At 49.4% G+C, this 20,593-nt stretch overlaps 1 protein-coding gene across 5 annotated transcripts; it reads right to left on the reverse strand.

Moving 5' to 3' along the window:
• Nucleotides 1-742: 742 nt before the first annotated feature.
• SF3B2 (splicing factor 3b subunit 2) lies at nt 743-16,814 on the reverse strand. Of its 5 annotated transcripts, none has more exons than XM_049642773.1 (22): nt 16,497-16,735; nt 16,271-16,320; nt 15,893-15,970; nt 14,883-15,131; nt 14,616-14,666; nt 12,570-12,687; nt 11,962-12,062; nt 11,558-11,654; nt 11,285-11,376; nt 10,680-10,895; nt 10,393-10,530; nt 10,146-10,226; nt 9,703-9,930; nt 8,777-8,926; nt 8,022-8,111; nt 7,802-7,909; nt 6,446-6,553; nt 6,024-6,166; nt 5,839-5,940; nt 1,586-1,685; nt 1,310-1,495; nt 743-989 (listed from the first exon to the last, which is right to left on the reverse strand). In XM_049642773.1, the coding sequence occupies exons 1-22, from the start codon at nt 16,627-16,629 to the stop codon at nt 918-920; spliced, it is 2,691 nt and encodes an 896-aa protein (XP_049498730.1). In that variant the 5' UTR covers nt 16,630-16,735; the 3' UTR covers nt 743-917. The 5 variants fall into 5 exon arrangements, with proteins under 5 accessions (XP_049498730.1, XP_049498739.1, XP_049498724.1 ...); XM_049642782.1 differs by having other exon boundaries at nt 16,271-16,317; nt 16,497-16,734; XM_049642767.1 differs by lacking the exon at nt 743-989 and having other exon boundaries at nt 996-1,495; nt 14,616-14,663; nt 16,497-16,814.
• Between the last annotated feature and the right edge of the window lie 3,779 nt (nt 16,815-20,593).

The raw sequence follows: 20,593 nt of genomic DNA on the forward strand, positions 1-20,593 counted from the left end.
GTTGGGCCCCTTAAGTCCAACCTAGTCTAGCCTGTTGGGAAGACTTCTGAAGACCAGAAGACTAGAACCTGGAGAAAGCAAGCTCCCCCTCCCTCCCCCTACCAAACTTAGAGGCTGGGTGGCTGAAACCACCCAGGGATTCACGGGGACTCCAGACAATCTAGATTTGGGGCTGTGTTCTCTCCCAGGTAAGGACTTAAGACTCTTGGCCACAGGTCTATTAGGAAGGCCTGACCTGGCCTACTTCCCAAGCCCACTGCACTTCCTCAGCCCGGCCAGGGTGCTAAGCTGGCTATTTTTAGTCCCCAAGGACAAAGTAGTAAGGTCAAACCAGACCTAGAGATACTGGCCCCAGAGCCTTCCTACAAAGGCAGGTAGTGGTGAAACAATTTCAGCATGGCTTTGGAGTTATCACCAGTCTCAACTGCAACATCTGACCCAGGTGCATGCCCCTGGCACTGGGGCAGCCCCGAGGTTGCAGAAAAAGCCCATTTTTTAGTCCTTTTGCCCGAGGGGATTAAAAGACACCTGGGTGGCTCAGTCAGTTAAGCATCTGACTAGATTTCAGCTCAGGTCGTGACCTCACCATTCAAGCCCCACTTCAGGCTCCGAGCTGACAGTGCAGAGCCTGCCTGAGAGTTTCTCTCTCTGCCCCTCCCTCTCTCTTGTTCTCAAAATAAATAAATAAACTTAAAAAACACACACACACACACACACAAAAAACGAAGGAGGATCAGAAGTGTTACATATGCATCTCTTTCCTTGGGAAACAGCTTTATTTACAAAACAGATCTAAAATAAGAACATGAAATGACAAGCCCTTGGGAACTGTGGGAGAGCTGGCTCTCGGGGACCATGTGTGAAGCCCAAGCATCCAGACAAAGAGCTGAAAGGAGGGCCAGGTATGCGAGGGGGACCTAAAATTTGAACTCCTTATATTTCTTGCTGCCCCCGCGGCTGTCCTGGGGCTGAGCTTTCCGTTTCTTTTGCTGGAGGAGAGAAAGAGAAACAGGTTACAACAAGTGAAACAACCCACTGATCCCCAAGACAAGGGTGGGCAGCCTGACTCAGCCACACAGATCTGTGGAAAAAAGTGCTAAAACTGGATTCTCAGACTTGGATGAGCTCCCCTCCCTGTGCCTTAGTTTCATCATCCTTAAAGAGGGCAGCCCACCAGAGGATTTCTAAGGTTTCCAGCACCAGGGAAGCTCAGGGCAGCAGACAGAGAGGACACCACTCCACTGAAAAAGGAGTCCCTGGTACCTAGTTCCTGGCTCACACCCAGCCGGGTTCCCCTGTGACCTCCTACCTTCTGTTTGGCAGCATGCTCAGCCACCATGTCACTGAAGTCTTCCTTCTCCACCTGTGCCTGCTGCTCCCGCACATGCTCCTCATACTTCTGGGTCATGGCCATGGGATCCAGCTCCAACTCTTCAGGTGCCAGGGCCACTTCCACACCTTGCAGCTCAGGAGCTGGGCCCTTCCGGCTCATAACCTAGAAAAGAGATCAGAGTCTTGTCATCTACAGAGAGGCTTAGAAGACTTAGTTTCCGCCCCCTTTTCCAGCCCCCAAAAGAATACTCACTGTGGACATGTCATAGATATGGGTTGATCCCATCATGGCTCCCCCAACAGTGGCTGTTCTCTTCTCTGGTAACACGGTGAACAGCTGAGGTGTCTCACTTCTGCAGAGGACAATGGGATCAGGCCCAAAAAGGAAGGGATAAAAGGGTTTCCAGAAGAGGAAGCAAAAAGAACCCAGCTCCCGGAAGAGATTCCAAGACACCCAGAGGAAAAGCAATGCCTAGGCCGCCTCTGCAGGTCATGGAGACCCACAAGAAGAAAGGATTGTGTCAGTGGGGAGAGGGGTGGGATGGCACTGATTCTAGGAAATATAGCCTGGAAGGAAAAGAGAGCCTGAGTTAAGGGATCCCCTGAACCAAGTTTAGAGGATCAGAGTCCAAGATTCCCACACGTGAAGAAGGGCTAAGGGTCAGGCTTAAAGTTTCTGAAAGAACTCTGGTACACAGAAGATGGCAGGAGAGAAGACACTACAATAGCTCCTGCCCAAAGTTGTACCTGGGGTTCTAACACAGAGAACTTAAACTTCCAATACTTCCTAGGGTGCAAGAACCATCCAAGCCAGTCTTACCTAATCCTTGTTCCCTATACTCCAACCATAGTACCCTTCTTTCTTTTCTTCCTTGAATATGCAAAGCCTGAGACTTCTGCTTCTGGAGAAGGAGTAACAGGGACCAGATTTACCCTCCCACCTGAAACGACCAAAAAATGGGCAGAACACAAGAAACAAAGGACATGGGGTAACAAAGGGGAGCGACTCATGAGAGACAGGAAACAAATGAGGTGCGTCCTTCAGTTGCCCTGTCTACTGCAGTGAGAGAGTCTGCAGGCCATGAAACAAGGAGGGGGAACCCATGTAGAGCCCAGAGGACTTCATGAGTTGAAGGGATGAACCCCAAAGTCCACAAAGGCCTAGGCAGCTACAGATCACAGGACAGAGTCTTAGGGAAGAGACAGCAGCACAGAGACTTGAGAACTCAAGAGACCTAAAGAGGGCCCTCCTCAAGTACTCAAGGGAGTACCCTGTGTGAGGAAAGTACCAGAGCCAGGGAAAGAACCACCCACCTGAAAAGCAAGACTTGAGATAATCAAACTGTTTCCAAGTACCTTGATGGTGTTCCTGAACAAAGCTGAAGATTTGTAGAAATACAAAAGAGGGGCGCCTGGGTGGCTGAGTCAGTTAAGCGTCCGATTTCAGCTCAGGTCATGATCTCACCATTCATGAGTTCGAGCCCCACCTCAGGCTCTATGCTGACAGCTCAGAGCCTGGAACCTGCTTAGGATTCTGTGTCTCCCCCTTTCTCTGCACCACCCCCCCTTAAAACATTAAAAAAAAATTTTTTTAAGTTAAAAAAAAAAAAAAAAAAAAAGATACAAAAGAACCCTGGGCCCAACAAGGTAAATTTCACAAGTCTGGCCTTCAAACAAAAGTAAACAAGCATGAGCAGCAGCAGAAAACACAATCCTTAATGAGGAAAATAATTAATCAACTTAAATCAACCCAGAACCAGCATGTTATTATAACTGCCTGCCATCTGGTTCAAAAATAGACACCCAGAACATATGAAAAGATCCAAATCATACGGCTAGAGATGAAAACGACACTGGATGGGATTACTGTCAGATTAGAACCCACGGAAAAAACTTGAAGAAACAGGAATAGAAATTTTCTAAAATGAAATACAAAGAGAAAAGGGGTATTTTGAAATGAGCAGAGCATTCATGAGCAGGAGGGCAACTTCAAACAGACCTAATACATGTATAATTGGACTTGCCAAAGGGGAGGAGAAAGCAAAGGGAACAGAAAATATATTTGTAGAAATAATCAGAGTTTTTCCAAAATTCATAAAAATGATTAACTCACAAATTCAAGATACTTACCTAACCCCACACAAAGAAACATGAAGAAACTACACCATACCACACAGAATTAAATTGTTCAACATGGGGAAAGAGAAAATCTTAAAAGCTGCCAGAGATAAAAGGACACATTATATACAGAATAAAGGAAGGAATGGGAATGCAAGCTGGTGCAGCCACTCTGGAAAACAGTACGGAGGTTCCTCAAAAAACTAAAAATAGAACTACCCTACGACCCAGCAATTGCACTACTAGGCATTTATCCACGGGATACAGGTGTGCCGTTTCGAAGGGACACATGCACCCCCATGTTTATAGCAGCACTACCAACAATAGCCAAAGTATGGAAAGAGCCCAAATGCCCATCGATGGATAAATGGATAAAGAAGATGTGGTATATATATACAATGGAGTATTGCTCGGCAATCAAAAAGAACGACATCTTGCCATTTGCAACCACGTGGATGGAACTGGAGGGTATTATGCTAAGTGAAATTAGTCAGAGAAAGACAAAAATCATATGACTTCACTCATATGAGTACTTCATTGTTTCACTATATGCCAAGTAATTTGGATGTAAATTTTAAAAAATTAAAATTAAAAAAAATTCTTAAAAAAAAAAGAAGGAAGGAAAACAGACTTCTCATCAGAAACAATGCAAGAAAGTCACCACAGCAACATCTTTAAAATACTGAAAGAAATAAAAAAATTTAATAAAACACTGTCAACCTAGAATCCTATACCTGGCCAAAATCTTCCAAAAATCTTTGAGGAGTACCTGGGTGGCTCAGTCAGTTAAGCCTCTGACTTAGGCTCAGGTCATGATTTCACGGTTCATGGATATGAGCCCCCACAAAGGGCTCTGTGCTGACAGCTCAGAGCCTGGAGCCTGCTTCAGAATCTGCGTCTCCTTTTCTCTGCCCCTCCCCCTGCTCGCCCTCTGTTCTCTGTCTCTCTCAAAAATAAACATTAAAAAAAAAATTCTGGGGCGCCTGGGTGGCTCAGTCAGTTCAGCATCCGACTTCGGCTCAAGTCATGATCTCACAGTTCGTGAGTTCAAGCCCCATATCGGGCTCTGTGTTGACAGCACAGAGCCTGGAGCCTGCTTTGGATTCTGTGTCTCCCTCACTCTCTGCCCCTCCTCCACTCAGGCTCTATCTGTCTCTCTCTCAAAAATAAACACTTACAAAAAAAAAAAATCTTTCAAAAGGACAAGTGAAGAAGTTTTGAGACTGCCAACACTTGAAAGAATTCATGACCAGCAGCCACACAAGAAATGCTGAAGGAAGCCTTTGTACACAAAGAAATGAAAGATCACTGAAAATGGCAATTACATAGCTTAATATATGACTAATTATGTAAATCTCTCCACAAGATAACTTAAAAAAAAGATAACTGACCTTTTAAACAAAAATAACCACAGTGTAGGATTTATAACATGTAACAGTAAAAAGCGTGACAACAGTACAAAGGTTGGGAAGAGAGAAATAGAAGTGTGCTGTTGTTAGGTGCTTGCTACTCTCCAGAAGTGGCATATCACTTGAAGGCAGACTGTGATAAGGATGGATATTATAAACCCTACAGCAACCGCTAAAAATAACAAAACAGAGCTTAACAGTTAGTAAGTCAACAAAAGAGATAAAATGGAGTCATAAAAAATGTTCTATTGAGGCGCCAGGGTGGCTCAGTCGGTTAAGCATCCGATTTCAGCCCACGTCATGATCTCGCAGTTCACGAGTTCAAGCCCCATGTCAGGCTCTGTGCTGACCGCTCAGAGCCTGGAGTCTGCTTAAATTCTGTGTCTCCCTCTCTCCCTCTCCATTCCCTCTCTCTTGCTCTCAAAAATAAATAAACATTAAAAAAAATGTTTTTAATATTCTATCAATCTAAAACATAGGAAAATGGAAGATGGAACAAAGAACTGTACGGGCAGAAAAGAAGATTATCTCATGGAAAAGGGGTCAATTCACCAAGAAGACTGGACAATCCTACACATTTATGTCCCTAATAAGAAAAGTTCCATGGCAGGACCACGTGAAACCCATGCCTGTCTTAGGCACTTCTGGTTCCTCCTGCCCCAGATCACCCTGTGGCTGGCTCTTTCCTAACATTCAGCTCTCAGCTCAAATACCTCATCAAGGCTTTCCCAAAGACCTCCCCACCCCCCAAATCTCTCTACATCCCATTACCTAGCTTACTTTGCTACACCATCCTATCTCCACCTGAAATTACCTTGTTCTCTAATGAACTGCTTACCAAGCGTTTTTCACTGCCTAGAGCAGTGCCTGGTGTTCAATAACGGATTCACAAGGGAAGGAAAGGGGGGGAGAGTCAGCTGGCCAACCCAGAGGCTGAAGGGAAAAGTCCTTCCCTCTCAGCCCTGCCTGGCTCCCTCACCCGTCCATCGCTTCCTCAATCTTCTTCTTCCTCAGCTCGATGAGCTCAGGGGTCTCCATGCCAGCTGGCACTGACGAGAACCCTCCAGGAGTGATGAGGCCACTGTGAAGACAGAAACAAGCTCTGAAGTAAGGAGAAGGCCCGCAATGCCGGACTACTTTAGAGACAGACCCTGCTCTCCCCACCTGTCTGCAGGGGTAATAAAGCCTGTCTCATCTGGTTTATCTTCATCACTTTCTTCCTCTTCCTCTTCTTCCGAAGACTCCTCATCGGATGGCTCCAGCTCCCCCCAAGGGGTCCTATCAATCTCTTCCTCCTCGGTCTTGGTCTGAAAGAGATCATTCATTCATTCAGCAAATGTTTACTATAAGCCTATCACGTGTCAAGCTGTTGCAAACTGAAAGAATATAAAAGTAAACAGACAGACAACAGCCTCCGCCTAAGGAGAGCTCATAGTCTAGTGGGGAGCCTGCAACACAGCTCAGGAAATGCATACCCTTTTTCAGACTTTGAAACTTCAGAACACCCAGCTCCTCCCTCATAATGAATCTATAAACCAACTGTCTCTAAACTTCATGACCTCAAGTAAGACAGTCACGGTCTATACCTGAAATTCAGCAGCATTGGTTCCGAACACATCACCGTAGAGTGGTTTCCCAGTCTCATCTACTGGGGGTTTGCCCCAGCCACCAGCGTGGTACCCAAAGGAACAGCTCTGCGAGACAGGAAATGCAAGTCAGTTCTGCTCCTAAGCTCCAAAACCCTGGAGCTCTAAAGCCCTGGAGAAAAGTCACACTACAAAGAATAGAAACTAGCACTTGGTAACTCTGGAAACTATGATTTCAGACAAGAATTCAACATCATAAAGCATCATAAAGCAAAAGTAATAAGCAACAAAAATCCAGAGGCAATAGGATGGGAAGATGGGAAGCAGAAAGTAGACTAAGAACCTCAGCCTTCAGGGTAGAGCCCATGCTGTCTCAAACTAAAAAAAGTACTTTAAACAACAGAACTCTAACTTCTTCCTGATTTTTTCCTAACTTTGAAAATTCTCTCTCTCCCTTTTCCCCTCTCCTGGGCTCTCACGTGCTCTCCCTCTTTCTCTCTAAAGATAGATAAACAGAAATTTCTTTAAATGTTCGTTTATTTTTGAGAGAGAAACAGAGCACAAGCAGGGGGGACAGAGACAGATGGAGACACAGAATCTGAAGCAGGCTCCAGGCTCTCAGCTGTCAGCACAGAGCTCGAGGCTCGAGCTGCGGGGCTCGAGCTCACGAACCGTGAGATCATAACCTGAGCTAAGTCGGATGCTTAACCGACTGAGCCGAGGCAGAAGTTTTTATCTGAAGTTTAACAATTCTTTCTTTTCACTTTAATGAGTTTGCTATCTATTAAAATTTCTACGTTTATTTATTTTTGAGAGACAGAGAGAAACAAAGCATGAGCGGGGGAGGGGCAGACACAGAGAGGGAGACGCAGAATGCAAAGCAGGCTCCAGGCTCTGAGCTGTCAGCACACAGCCCAAAGCAGGGCTCGAACCCACAAACCGTGAGATCATGACCTGAGCCGAACTCGGTGCTTAACCAACTGAGCCACCCAGGCACCCCATTAAAATTGTTTTAATTTAATGCTTCATGTTTAAAAATGAAAACTTAATGCCATTCTTGAGATAAAATTATTTCTATCAATGTATGTATCAGAAACACATTTGCCAAATTTTAAATCTTGACTATTTCTGAGTGATGAAATTATGGGCGATTTATTTTCATCTTTGACCTTGTTAAATCTAATTAACTATTTTATGACGAGCATGTCAGATTTTTTGAAAAACAAAAACTATTACCCTTTTTTGGGGGAAGAAAAAAGAGAAAGAGAGACATGGTGGGATGAGAGAAGGAAAACTACATCATCCTCTAGTTAACAAGCAGGGGCAGCTAAAAATGAAAGAAAGGACAGTATTCACCTCGGGGATGGGGGAGTTCAGCCCAGGAATTTTCAGGTTGGGGTACGACGGGGGTGGTCCATATCGCTGCATGGCAATCAGCCACGGGGGAGGGACCTTGTGGGCATTCTGCAGGAAAAAGAGAACAGGATATCATCTGCCCAACCCTGTCCTTTGTCTCCCTTCTGCCCTAATTCCCACCCTCTTCTTGGCTTCCCCAGTCAAGGTAACTGGCACTCACTGGTCCTACTGGCATCCCCAAGGAAATCCTCAGCTCATCAGACAGATCTCCTGGCTTCTTCTCCTTCAGTCGTGTTTCAAACTCCTTCCCCTGAGAAAAAAAGCAGAGCACGTTGTATTATCAATGCCAGACACACACCGGGAGTTCAATGGCAAGAGGACAAGAGAACAAAGATGAGAAGTCCCAATCCACACCAGATACAAAATCCCACTGAGGGCTGCTTAGTGCCTGTCGATTCTCAGCACTCCTTTCCCTGGCTAACGTAGGAAAAAGAAAGGCCAGGAAGGAGGGGAGAATCAAGATTTCCAGTGCTGACATTAACCCACTAGAAAAACATGGCCAGATTTAGGGCCTGCTTTCTCCTCTGTAAAATGAGGGCACTCGACAAGATCATCTCCAAGATCCTTCCACCTTGAAAATTCCCTAATATCACGGTGACTACTATTTCAAGGATCAGGAAAAAAATAAAAACTTTTCTCCCACCCTCAGTCCTAATTGTTTTATACAAGCATCCACCACTTGGCCCCTCTGTCCCTAAGCAATTACCACTTTTTAAAGACATGGTCTGGATCTCTCCTCCCAAAAAACCACCTCATTTTAAGATTTCAAATTCTACTCCATCCAAGGGGAGTTAATGAACAATTCTAAGGCTGAGGGTAGGAGCCACTGCACCAGCTTAGAAAGCCTTCCCAACCAAGAGTCACACAGCCATGACCAACGGCCCAGCCTTTGCTCCCCAGCCCCCACACCCGAACCTCATAGTATAGGTCCCCGTGGATGGTCAGTTTGGGCTTGGTCTGCCACTTGAAGAAAGCATCGTGCAGTTTCTGGTAGTCAATGTCAATCTTCCCCATCTTGGGCCGAACCTTCTCTCGCATTTTGGACTTCATGGTCTTCTGTTCTTCCTGTGGAGAGTGGCAGAAGACAGGTCATAAAAGGTATTCACCAAGTTTGACACTTCCAAAGAAATAAAGAAAAACCTCATTTATGTCATTCCACAAGTCACCAAAATCCTTCCCGTTCAAACCTCTCAAACTTACATAATCCATATTGCGCAAAATCGATGTATCATATAAAATCATCCTTGGCTACGTATGTCGATAAATATTCTTTTAAGCCATCTGATCAAGAGACTGACCTCATTAGCTGCCTCCGGAGAGAACCGGGTGACCGCAGTCTAACTGGGAGGCAGTTCTCATCGCGCACTTCTGTACCTCCTGAATTTTTTGCAGTACACACAAGTATTAGCTACTCAAGGTAGATAATTTAATTTAATTTAAAAACTTGGATCTAAGAAGTTACACAGATGCCACGGATCTCTAGCCACAAAACGTATCAGGCTCACACTGGTAACAGAAAATGGTGGACACAGCCAAAGGCAGCCTGCAGGAAAAGGAGTCACTGTGTGCAGATAGCTCAAAGAGCTGGTAGTGCAGGCAGGGGACGAACGAGGAGACAAGAGGGACACCTAGCTCGGAACACTGAGGCAAGCTCTGTCTACCCTTCACGAATTGATGCCTTTCCCTCTCATCCTGTGTCATATGCAGTGCTGACTTCTGGAGAACGGATAATTAGTTAAGAAGTAGACGGGTTTGGGGAACAAGATTCCTGATTTTCAAACAGGCTGATATTAAGGATGTGGATCCTGCAGGGCAAATGTGAGCCCTGCCCCGTCCCTTACCTTCTCCTGCAAGGCCTCCCGCATCTCCTGGATGCCTGTGCGTTTGATGAAGTCTGGCAGCTCGAAGGGAGGCTTCTCAATGCCTCGTTTGCCTTGTAGGTACTTGCGCTTAAAACACCAGTGGCGTGGCACAGGCACAGAATTCCTGGTGGCCTTGAGGTGAACCAAGAGCTTGGGGTCCTGTGCGGTGACATCATGCATCTCCACAACGTCAGGCCGAGCCACGAGCTGGAAACCATAGCAACGTGCCGCTAGAAAGCCCCAACCTCTCAAATCTAAAACTTTCTCTTTCTCTTCTTCAAAGGACACATACCTAAGTCACCCAGGCCTCCTTCAAAACCCTCCTCCCTATCCCCCAAAGAAAACCCCTGTGGATTTCTAGGAGCTCCTCATGTGGTCTCCCGGCCAGGCTCCGGGCTCTGCTGGATCATCTAGGGTCTCACCTGCTTGAGTTCAGCCACAGTGAAGCGATTCATTCGGCGCAACTTTTTCTTGGACAACTTGGGGGCCTCGGGCTTCTTCTCCTAGAACAAAACCATCACTTCTTTTGACCAGGACTATTAGGAGCGAATCACACTGCCCAGCTCACCCCAGAGGGATTCTCCTTTCCAAGAGTTCACCATGGTCCCTCACAGGTTGCATCTCAGCCATCTCAAGTCCCTATCTCCCCGACAGCGGAGGGGGCCTCACCTGTTCATCATCACTACTATCGTCATCACTGTCCTTGTGCTCCTCCTCAAAGCCCTTCTTCTTAGGGGCTGCAGAGTTCTCCAGTTTGTCAAGTTTCTCTGGCTCCTTCTCTTTCTCCTTCTTCACATCATCAGTGAGCTGAGGAGACAGACACCACGAAAACCCCAGCTGTGTCTCTCCCTAGTTCTTGAACCCGGCGCTGGAAAGATGCCCTCCTTACTGTCTTTCCCCATCCCTGCCCCTTCCCCGCTCAGCTCTGCCCCTTCAGAGTATGCTGCTCCTTGTACCTTGAAAGCCTCAAAAATCCTCTTGAAGAAGATGAAGTTGGGCTCATAAATTTCAGGTTCTTCGGTCACGTACTCAATTTCAACATCAGCTGCCGGGGAATCAGAGCCACGGGACCGGGTTGACTCTTTCTCTCGGTCCCCAGAGCTCTCAGAGGACGCCCCCCGAACCCGCTGGGGCTTTTTCTTCTTCTTTCGGTTCCGACGTTTCCGATTTTTCTGCCAAAATAAGGAAAACCAACTGGGTCAGAGAATCCAAGTACCATGCCTGCCGCCTAATTTCCTCATCCAATTTCCCCAAAGAGCTAACAAAAGAGGCCTTGAAGTCAGGCTCCAAAGTTCTGCCCCTCTCAAGCTGTGTGCCTTTCAGTAAATTGCTGCACCTCTCAGAACCTCAGTTTTTGCAGCTATAAAACAAAGGCATGCACAGTACTCTGCACTCCAAAGATTTACGGCAATTAAATGAAAAAAAAAAATTCCTAAAACGCGTAGGACAGAAACTGGCACAAAATAGCAGCTACTACACATCGATCACTCAGAACTGGTGTTACTTTAGTGCCCAAATACTGTCTCCTGACGTTCCTTCCAGACTCAGCTCCATCCCATACCTCTTTCTTGGATACAGACACTGTGTCCTCCTCAGTCTCTGACGCTGACTGGCCCAGGGACGAGCGAGTGTCCGTTTCCATTTCCTCTTCCTCTGTAAGGGAGGAAGGTGGCTATCAGACTCCCCACACTGGTACCCTGCCACTCGCCCGCAGTAACTCCTCTTTACCAAGAGCCAGTTTCTCTCTCAAACCCTCCTTGGGGAAGGGATGGAAGAATGCAGACTCGGCCGCAGCCTCTCTGTCCCTGCAGCCCGTGGGACACAACACACTCACCCTGCTGAGAGTTCATCTCTTCCTGGCGGCTCTCCTTCAGCTGCAGGATCTTTTCCAAAGCCTGGGGGATCTTGGGTCCCACAGAGGGGTCATCCATCTGCAACAGACAACCCAGGCAGAGGGGATGATCCCAGGATTTCCGCCTCTTGTACCAGAAAGGCTGCCAGCCAGGGGATGTCAACAGCAAACAGCAACACTGACGGCATCAAATCATCCCTCAGCTCCCCTCAGAGTGAACCTCTGCCCCAGAAATGTCTCCCAGGCCCTATTTCCTGCCATATCTTGATATGCTTTAACGAAGCATGGCTTCCTCCTTCACCCTCCCACCCCCAGAAGTCCTCCCATCTCCCAGAATTCTCCTAAACCACCCGCTCCTGTCCCTAGAAAGAAATCACCAATCTCACCTCTCTATTCTCATCTCCAGGGGGTGGCGGGGGACCACGAGGCCGGGGAACTGGGGCCCCCATGGGCAAAACAGTGGGAGTGGGGCCGACCGGAGCAGCAACTGTGAGAAGAAAGAAATGCAAGGTCAAAGGAGACAAAACACTCATTTTAAAAATTACCTTCTTTGGGGCCACCCGAGCAGTTCAGTTGGTTAAGCATCCAACTTTTGATTCAGCTCAGGTCATGATCTCACGGTTCGTGAGTTCGGGCCCCACATCGCGCTCTGTGCTGACAGCACAGAGCCTGCTTAGGATTCTCTCTGCCCCTCTCCCACTCATTCAAGTGTGAGCTCTCTCTCTCTCAAAAACAAACATTAAAAAAATTAGCTTCTTTGCTAAAGGTGTGATAGCCTCCCTTAGGGGGAGGGGCTGACAGGGAGCCAGTGAGAGCTTTTGGGGTACTAGTAACATTTTGGTTCTTGGTCCAGGTGCCGGTCGCACGAGCGGTCAGTTTTTAACAATTCGTTGGACTGTACACTTACAATATACGCACTTCACGGGGTCCATACTTACGTGCAAGAGTTTTCGATCGTGTTCCTTTCCCTTCCCTTCCGTTTCCAAGGTCTTACCTCGAGGACCCAGAGGAGTGCGAACACCAATCTGACCCATGTCTTGCGGGGGCCGAGGGACCGGGGTGCCCATCTTTGCAATCTCCTGCTGCCGTTCTTGCTCCAGGAGCACAGCTGCCTGCCAGAGACATGGGAGTGAAGACACAGCTCGGAAATCCATTGAACAGACAGCCTCTGGCAAGTGGATTCTTTAAGTCGAGGAACAGGCCCATGGAGGACAATCAGGGATGGCTGAGCTTGGACATCCTCACCACCTGTACCTTTCTAGACTACCGATCCAAATGGAGGAGGCCTCCCCTCCCGTCAGAAAAGGAAACCCCTGGAAATAAAAAAACAAAAACAAACAAACAAACAAAAAAACAGCCCAGGAAACTCCTGGTTCCTAAAAGAGAACTTAACACTTAGCTTAACACTTAACACTTCTCCTAAGAGAACTTAGATAGCTACACACTATCTTCTATTTTCTAACAATGGTTTTTTTTCCCCCAAGAAGTTATTCTTTTTTATTTTGAGAAGGAAAGAGAAAGAGCACACACGAGCGCGCGCAAAAGTACTAGTGGGGGAGGAGCAGAGAGAGGAAGACAGAGAAGCCCAAGCAGACTCCTTGCTGTCAGTGCACAGGTTAACTCGGGGTTCAACCTCCCAAACTGTGAGATCATGACCTGAGCTGAAACCAAGAGGTGGACAGTTAACCAACTGAGCCACCCATGTGCCCTAAGGCATTAAGTTATCTTTAAGGAACAATAAATACTTTTCTTATACCTGCTCCTCAAGATCTAGCACAATCTAGGGAAAAAGAGCACTTTGTAAACAATTCTACATTCACTCCTATTAATGCTTATTTTCTAATACTCGCAGTAACCCACTGGGAACAACTGATAAAACCCATCTCTGGGACTGAATGTCTTATGTATCATTCCCTAACTTACACCTACCACAGTCTAAATACGAATAAATGGCAAAATTAACCCAAAGTCCTCCCCAAAGTACCAAAAACGACATCACATAAAACTAATACAGATTAGCAAACTTTTTTCTGTAATAGGCTAGATAGTAAAGATCTTAGACTGTAAGGACTGTTAAAAAGACTACAGTATATTCTTGATTTGTTTCCTTTTTTTTAAAATAATCCTTTAAAGATATATAAGCTGGGGCACCTGGGTGGTTCAGTCAGTTGAGCACCCGCCTTCAGCTCAGGTCACGATCTTACATTTCAAGAGTTCGAGCCCCACATTGGGCTCACTGCTGTCAGCACAGAGCCCCCTGTGGATCCTCCATCCCCCTCTCTGCCCCTGCCCCATTGGCACTCTCAAAAATAAACAAACATTAAAAAAAAAAAAAAAATTAAAGACAGATAAGCCATTCTTGGTGGGTGGCTCAGTCGGTTGAGAGCCCAACTCTTGATTTCGGCTCAGGTCATAGTCTCACAGTTTGTGGGATCGAGCACCATGTTGGGCTCCGCACTGGCAGCATGGAGCCTGCTTGATACTCTCTCTCTCTCTCTCTCTGCACCTCCCCACCCACATGCACATGCTCTCTTTCCCTCAAAGTAAATAAATAAACTTTAAAAAAAAAAAAGAGAGAGAGGCAAGTGGATGGCTTAGTCAGTTTGGCCACTGACTCTTGATTTCGGCTCAAGTCATGATCTCAAGTCTCATGAGTTCAAGCCCTGTGTTGGGCTCTGTGCTGACTGAGCAGAGACTGCTTGGGATTCTCTCTCTTTCTCTGTCCCTCCATTGGTCTCTCTCTCTCAAAATAAATAAACTTAAAAAAAAATTTTTTTTAATAATAAGTAAATAAATAAGTAAATAGAAAGAAAGAAGAGAAAAACCACTCTTAACTCCCAAGCCCTACAAAAACAGATCACAGTCTGTAGTCGATCAACTCCTGGGCTCCAGAAAAGATGGGATTATCTGGGAGATACTAGAACTCAAGGATGAGATGACCTCCACGGAAAATCTGAATGGTGCATCATGTTTTGGACACTAAGCACTAAAGTGACAGCCAGTGGACTGGACCATGGGGCCAAAGGTTGGGGGGCATTACCCGCTTCTGCTGCTCCAACAGCTCATGTTCCTTCAGTGAATGATCTCCCTGCTTAAAAAACAAAACAAGGTTACATCGGCACCACCACCCCACGGGCCACACCGCCACAGCTCTGCTTCCTGGGGTTCTTCCAGGCTAGGGTCTGTGTTCTAGTCTTTGGTCCAGACCTGCCCTGAGGAGTCGGCCCCAGGATCCAACTCTCTCTGAGGCTCCATTTCCCCTTTAGGACCCTGAGGAGACCCAGGCCCAAGCTGACCCCTGTCCCACCTGCTTGGCGCGCTCCTCTTGCTGCATCAGCAATGCCGCCTGCTGCTGCGCCAGCTTTAGCCGCTCCTCCTCTGACAGAGCCACAGGCTCACCCACCCGGAGAGGAGGCGGGGGTCCCAAGTTTGGTGGGCGGGGTCCAACTGCCATAGGAAAGCCAAGGCCAAGGCCTGGTGGAGGTGGTGGGGGTGGCGGAGGAGGTTGCAGAGGGGGGAGTCCCATGGGTGGCGGCGGCATGGGAATCCCAGAGAGCTGTGGAAAAAAATGTGAACAGCAACTAGGAAACATTTCTCTACTGCAGATATTTGCCGGGGATCTACTGTGAGCCGGGTGCTGGGACTCAAAGTCAAATAACAAATAGTTCTTGAGCTCAAAAAGAGAATACTCTATAGCGGTATCGGTGAAACAAGATGCTAACTTTGGGGCACCAACCAATGAAAGCTATAGACTCTCTCCCCAGAAAAACATGAACACAGATTTTGCATACAATTTCAGGAGATTCAAGAACACTTCTAAAGTCCACCTGGGAACTCCTCATCCCACACACAAAAACCAACAAAACCCGTCAGAGCCACTGTCCTAGAGAAAAAGTCACATCCTGGCTCAGAAAGGACATGGAAGTTGAGAAGACTTAACACAGGAGCCAGTGTGTCCCAATGACTCACTAAATGTAAAGGATATGAAACCAAATCAGGGAGCGAGCCACAACGTCTCGTTAAATAAAACGAGAACTGTGTCCTGGAAAGGCAAAAAAGAGTTATTTCTAGCAGAAAGAGGATCAAGTCTGGCTTCCAGACTATTTAAGCCGGGATCTTAAAAGACAGACAGACTTTGGAGAAACAGACATTGATTAAGGAAGGAGGTGAGGATCATGACCGACGGAAAACTAAAGAGCTCCCAACTGTCTTTGCATTACCTCTCTGCCCAATCTGTTAGTTGCGTCCACAATACACTTAATGTGAGAGGGGCTACCTGAACAGAAGGCATCTTACAAAGCAGAACAACCTCCTTACCTGTGCCGACATGGGAGGAGGAGCTGCTTTGTCCCCATCTTCACCTCTCAGAACCGGCCGATTCAGCACGATGCCAGTCTGCAAAAGAGAAAGAACTCCAGGTCAGTCCAAGAAGAGCTGTTCCATAAAACGACATTCACTCCCATTCATTTGACAAACTTTAACCAGCGCCTGTCTGACAGAACTTGGGCTAGGCGTTGAAGAGAGCTAATATATATACAGAAACGATTACAACTCGTCAGATAATGACAAGAACAGGCAAACACGGCGAGCCCTTGCTTACTGTGTTTTGGTACATGAGAAACTAAGACCGAGTCATGACGGATCGCGAAGGCCTCCAGAAACGGCCTATCCCCACGTCCCGCCGCCAACACTTACCTGGCGGGTGTAGGTCTGCAGCCGCTCCACCAGCTCCTCGCGACTCCCTGCTGGGCAAAGCACAGGATCAATGGGGTAGGTCAGGCCGAGCAGGCCCGCCTGACCCAGTCGGGCCCCAGCGGTCCGCCTCCGCCCCTCCCCACCGCCTCCGGGTCTCCGGGGTAACCAAGCTCCGCTTCTCCCTAGGCCTACGCTGCCCCGTCTCTTGACCTCCCGATCTCCTTACCCTGGATCGGAGCTCCGATCTCTGCCAGTTTGGCCTGAAGCTCCTGGGCAGCCCAAGCGCCATAATGGCCGGGAGGTGGCGGCGGCGGCAGCTGCAACTCTCCTTTGGGAGGCTCGGGATGCTCGGCCGCCATCTTAGCCGCAGGAAGGCGCGCGACCAACCCGGAAGTTCGGGCCAGACCTGGTGCCCACTTCCCGGAACTTCCGGCAGCGTCTTACGTCACGTCCGCTGGAGGGTTGGCAGGCCCCTTCGGATCCCCAGGTGGCCTGGCCGCGAAGCCTTCTGGGAGTCGTAGTACTCGGGTCCCGTTTTCCGAGGGTCCGACTCCGGCAGCCTTGATCCGAGCTGAAGCACGGGGAACACTGGGGCTGGAGCGAGGGCGGGGCTATGGACGAAGATGACCCCGCCCAAAGGCGTGCTATTTGCGTCTGACCCGCCCAAGCGCAGATCAGCCTTCCGGCCCGACTCCGAGCTCTGGCGCGAGAGGCCCGGACGCTTACGTTCCTTAGGGAGTCCTAAAGGACTCATTCCCCGGCGGCCGCGGGTTGCGGGCGCCAAGCGGGAGGTTGCAGCCGATGCCTGTGATAAAACAGTATCTGATTGTCTGCCCGCCCACCCCCGGCCCACGGAGGGATGAATGGGCTGAAAGAGGATCGGACCCGGGAAAGAAGCGGGCTGAGCTCCAGCTGCCGACCCGGGGGAAGGGCCACAGTAAAGCCCCTTTTTCCACCTATCAGTTCCGCTCAAATGTCTCTGTTAAGCTTTCTCCAGTTCCGCTCAAATGTCTCCGTTAAGCTTTCTCCCGCTTTCCTTTCCTTCCTTGGAGCTCCCACAACATGTGCAAACATCTACCATTTGTTTTAAAGCCTCGCCCCCTTTTCTCCACCTCCTCCGCAAGAACGTGATCAGGGACTTAGTCTTTTTGCTGTCTCGCAACATCTGGCGTTCAAGAGCTGCATCGTAATGATTGATGGGGGGGGGGGGGGGGAACCGAACCGGTCTTTCGGGCAACAGGATTTGCGTAATTTTTAGTCCCGAAAATGAACTGAGGACTTTCTGTCCCCTCATCCCCACCGGCCTACCAGAGGAGTCGACGCTGCCTCACTTACCCTGCCACCACCAGTGGCCTGTGCGTCTGAGGGAGGAATGTGCAGATGCCCCCTGCCTGTCCAACTCCCACCTTTCCTTATCCTAATCTGTCAGTCAATTCAGTTTCTGTCCTCACCTCCGCCACTAGCTCTGAAGGTTCCCTTCCCATTTTTAGCCCTGCCCTCTCACTGACAGGCTCACTGCCTGTGTGAGTGTGTGGTGTTGGGCGAGTGAGCTGGAAAACTCAAATAAAATGGTCTCATTTTCCCTCCACACCCACACCCTTCATATCTTCTTTCTAGCATGCTCCATGTCATTGACTGACCCCCCCCCCAAAGAGAAGTAGCTGAGGGCGAGGAAAAAATAATGGGGTGCCGAGTCTAGGGAAGGTGGATTCAAGAGAAACAGAAAAGGACTGAGCCAGGAAGGCTGCTCACATCCTAGCCCTGGATAGGAAATTCTCTTTCCTCCTGTCCAAGCCTTGATCCTTCCTCTTAAAATCACCATCACCACCCCAGTCTCCTGACACTCCCAAAGGAAAAGCCAAACCCAGAAAGGACAGAAGAAATACTCCAGCACGTCAGCCCACTCAGGTAGAGCCATTCTGACCCAAAGGAAGCATCTTTCTGCTTCCCGTAACTGGAGAGCTGCTGGCAGGTCACCTGAGGCCGAAGGGCCCTAGACATGTGTATGTGCTGGGGACGGTGATAGGGGTCTCTGAGACAAGATAAACTGAAGTCTGATAGGTGAGGAGGTAATGTAGCTATGGCCAGAAAGGGACAAGTGGGACCTCATTATAACAGCTCTGGGACCCAGGCAGGACAGAACCTCCCATTGTGCTGAGGCAGTCACTGAGGGGCAGAGAGAAGTTGACATTCCCAACAGGCCAAACTGGGACCACAAGCAGTTCTCCTGATTCCAAGAGTCCCCATTCCCTTCACCCTCTTAACAAGGATCCTTGCACAATAGCTACCTATGCGGGGCTAGAATGGAATCCAATTCCTTCCAGTCCCAGTTTGGCGGGCTGTCCCAGCTCCAGGCTCTTGCCCTAATAGGTCAAAAGAGGGTAGGAGAAATCAGAAGTCCATGAGAACCAATGAACTAAATGTAGGGCTGTTGGTATCTGCCATGACTTTGAGAGGTGCTGCTGCCCAGCTCCAGGTGGTAGGAGTTAGGGTCTAAGAAGGGAGCAGAAAATTCAGGACCACCCCCTCCCCCCACCCGGGCACACCCACACACAGACACACAGGAGTTTACACAGAGCCTTCACACATATCACCTCTGCAGTCTCCGAGCAGCTCCAAGAACAGCTCTCTATCCTAGAGCTGAAAGTATCCAGGCCCACGGAGTTGGCTCTTCACTCTGGGTCTTAAGTTCAACAAGGGTTGAACTTGGGTTCTCAGAGTCCCAGTACAAAGTGCTAAGGCTCTGGTCAGGAACAAGTGAGTCTGGAGTCCTGCTGTAGGGTAGGAGTGGGTCAGCAGCAAGGGGATTGCCTCAGGGGCTGGAAGGAAAGGGTCTTCAGGGGTGGGAGGGCAAATGGGACCAGCCCCCAGGCTGAAGCTGTGCTTCTCTGCTGGAGGTGGACAGAGAAGAGGAGGGAGGTAGTATGTGGGTGCTGGTAAAGGTACCCGTGTCTCTAACTCCCCTAGGACCCACCAGGCCAAGGTCGCCCAATAGAGCCCAGGAATGTCCAGCAATGCCAGAGTATCCAGATACCTTCCAGGCCTCAGTTTCCCCTTCTGTAGAGTGAGGGCAAGATGCTGGCCACATTGCTGAATCTCTCTGCAAGGCTGCCGGGAGATGCCCGCATCCGAAGACGCCACCCGGAGACTGTTCCTGGGCAGCCTTCAAGTCAGAGCTGCCCCCTCCTCTTCCCACTCCCCTTCCCCTCCCCCTCCCCTGCACGCTGCCGGCCCCCGCCCCCGCCCCGCCTCCGGTGTGCGATGGGGGGGCGGACGGCGGGCAGAGCGGAGAGGAGAGCGGAGTCGCCACCTGATCCCATCCAGGCTCGGAGAGGAGAGCGAACCGGCGCTCGGCGCTCAGGGTCCCCGGCGCCCTGCGATCCGCATTGGATTTCGGGACAAGGGTTTAGAGATAGCGGCGACCACCCCAGACCCGGGTCGGAGGCAGAGCCCGCGGCGTAAGTACTGCAGTGGCCGGCGTGGGGCAGGGGGACTGGGGTGGACCGGGCCGGGACAGGGGACGGACGAGGGGTAGGCAGGAGAGTGTCGCGGGGGCCTGGTGCCTGGAGAGCATGGGGGCGGGGGGCGCTCTACCCCCTGGGGAACGAGAGAAGCCGGGGTGAGAGGGCGAGTCTGGCCTATCCCCTGTGGTGACCAGATCCTAGTGACCGGATCCCTGGGGTAGGTGGGGATGAAATTGAGGGAATGGGGGCTGAAGGGGCGGTAGTGATGGAGAGAGAAGGATGAAGGGAATTTGGAGGCAGGGATGACGTGGGGGCGGATGGCAAGGAGAGGGGGCTGGGGAGGACCTGGCAGCAGGCTGGGAGGAAAAAGGAAGGAAAAGAGAGAGGTGGAAAGATATTTGATCTCCTGAGCCACTAATCGGCAGCCCCCTCAGCCCTCAGCCCCTTCCTCTCTAGTGCCCTGGGCAGTTTCCCTGCTCACCGGGCTGTGCCGTGCTCTAGTAAGGACGGAGTCTCCAGGTCACCCAATGGTCAGGGCTGGTGGTCCAAGTCGGGACACCCTCCCCCTCTGAGAGCACCCATATTGGCCCTAGAGCTGGAGGGGAGAGAGAAAAGGGCTCATTTGGGAGTGGGTGGGTGTCCAAGCCCGTTTTCAAAGCTCTGCCTAGCTATACCATTTTTTCCTTTGGTTCCCTGGAGAAAGGAAAGCAATTTGCAAAACCAGGCAGCAGCCTGAGGTAAATTGTTCTGACTAAAATTAGCACTGATATTCTGATGAGGCTGGGCATCCTGACCTGTCTGGGACGGCGGAGGGAAACTCTCTCCATGGAGAAGACACAGGGGAGGCAGAGGAGTTTGA

Source organism: Panthera uncia, chromosome D1 (genome assembly GCF_023721935.1).
Source record: "Panthera uncia isolate 11264 chromosome D1, Puncia_PCG_1.0, whole genome shotgun sequence".
In the NCBI taxonomy this organism is placed as follows: Eukaryota; Metazoa; Chordata; class Mammalia; order Carnivora; family Felidae; genus Panthera; species Panthera uncia.

Bases quoted from the DNA above. Each gene is read 5' to 3' on its own strand.
- SF3B2 (XM_049642754.1), bottom strand. From the start codon at position 16,629: ATGGCGGCCGAGCATCCCGAGCCTCCCAAAGGAGAGTTGCAGCTGCCG. The intron at 10,227-10,392 runs GTGAGGCCCCCT...GTTTTGTTCTAG, and splicing joins ATAGTAGTGATGATGAACAG to GAGAAGAAGCCCGAGGCCCC. The intron at 5,941-6,023 runs GTGGGGAGAGCA...CTGTCTTCACAG, and splicing joins TTTATTACCCCTGCAGACAG to TGGCCTCATCACTCCTGGAG.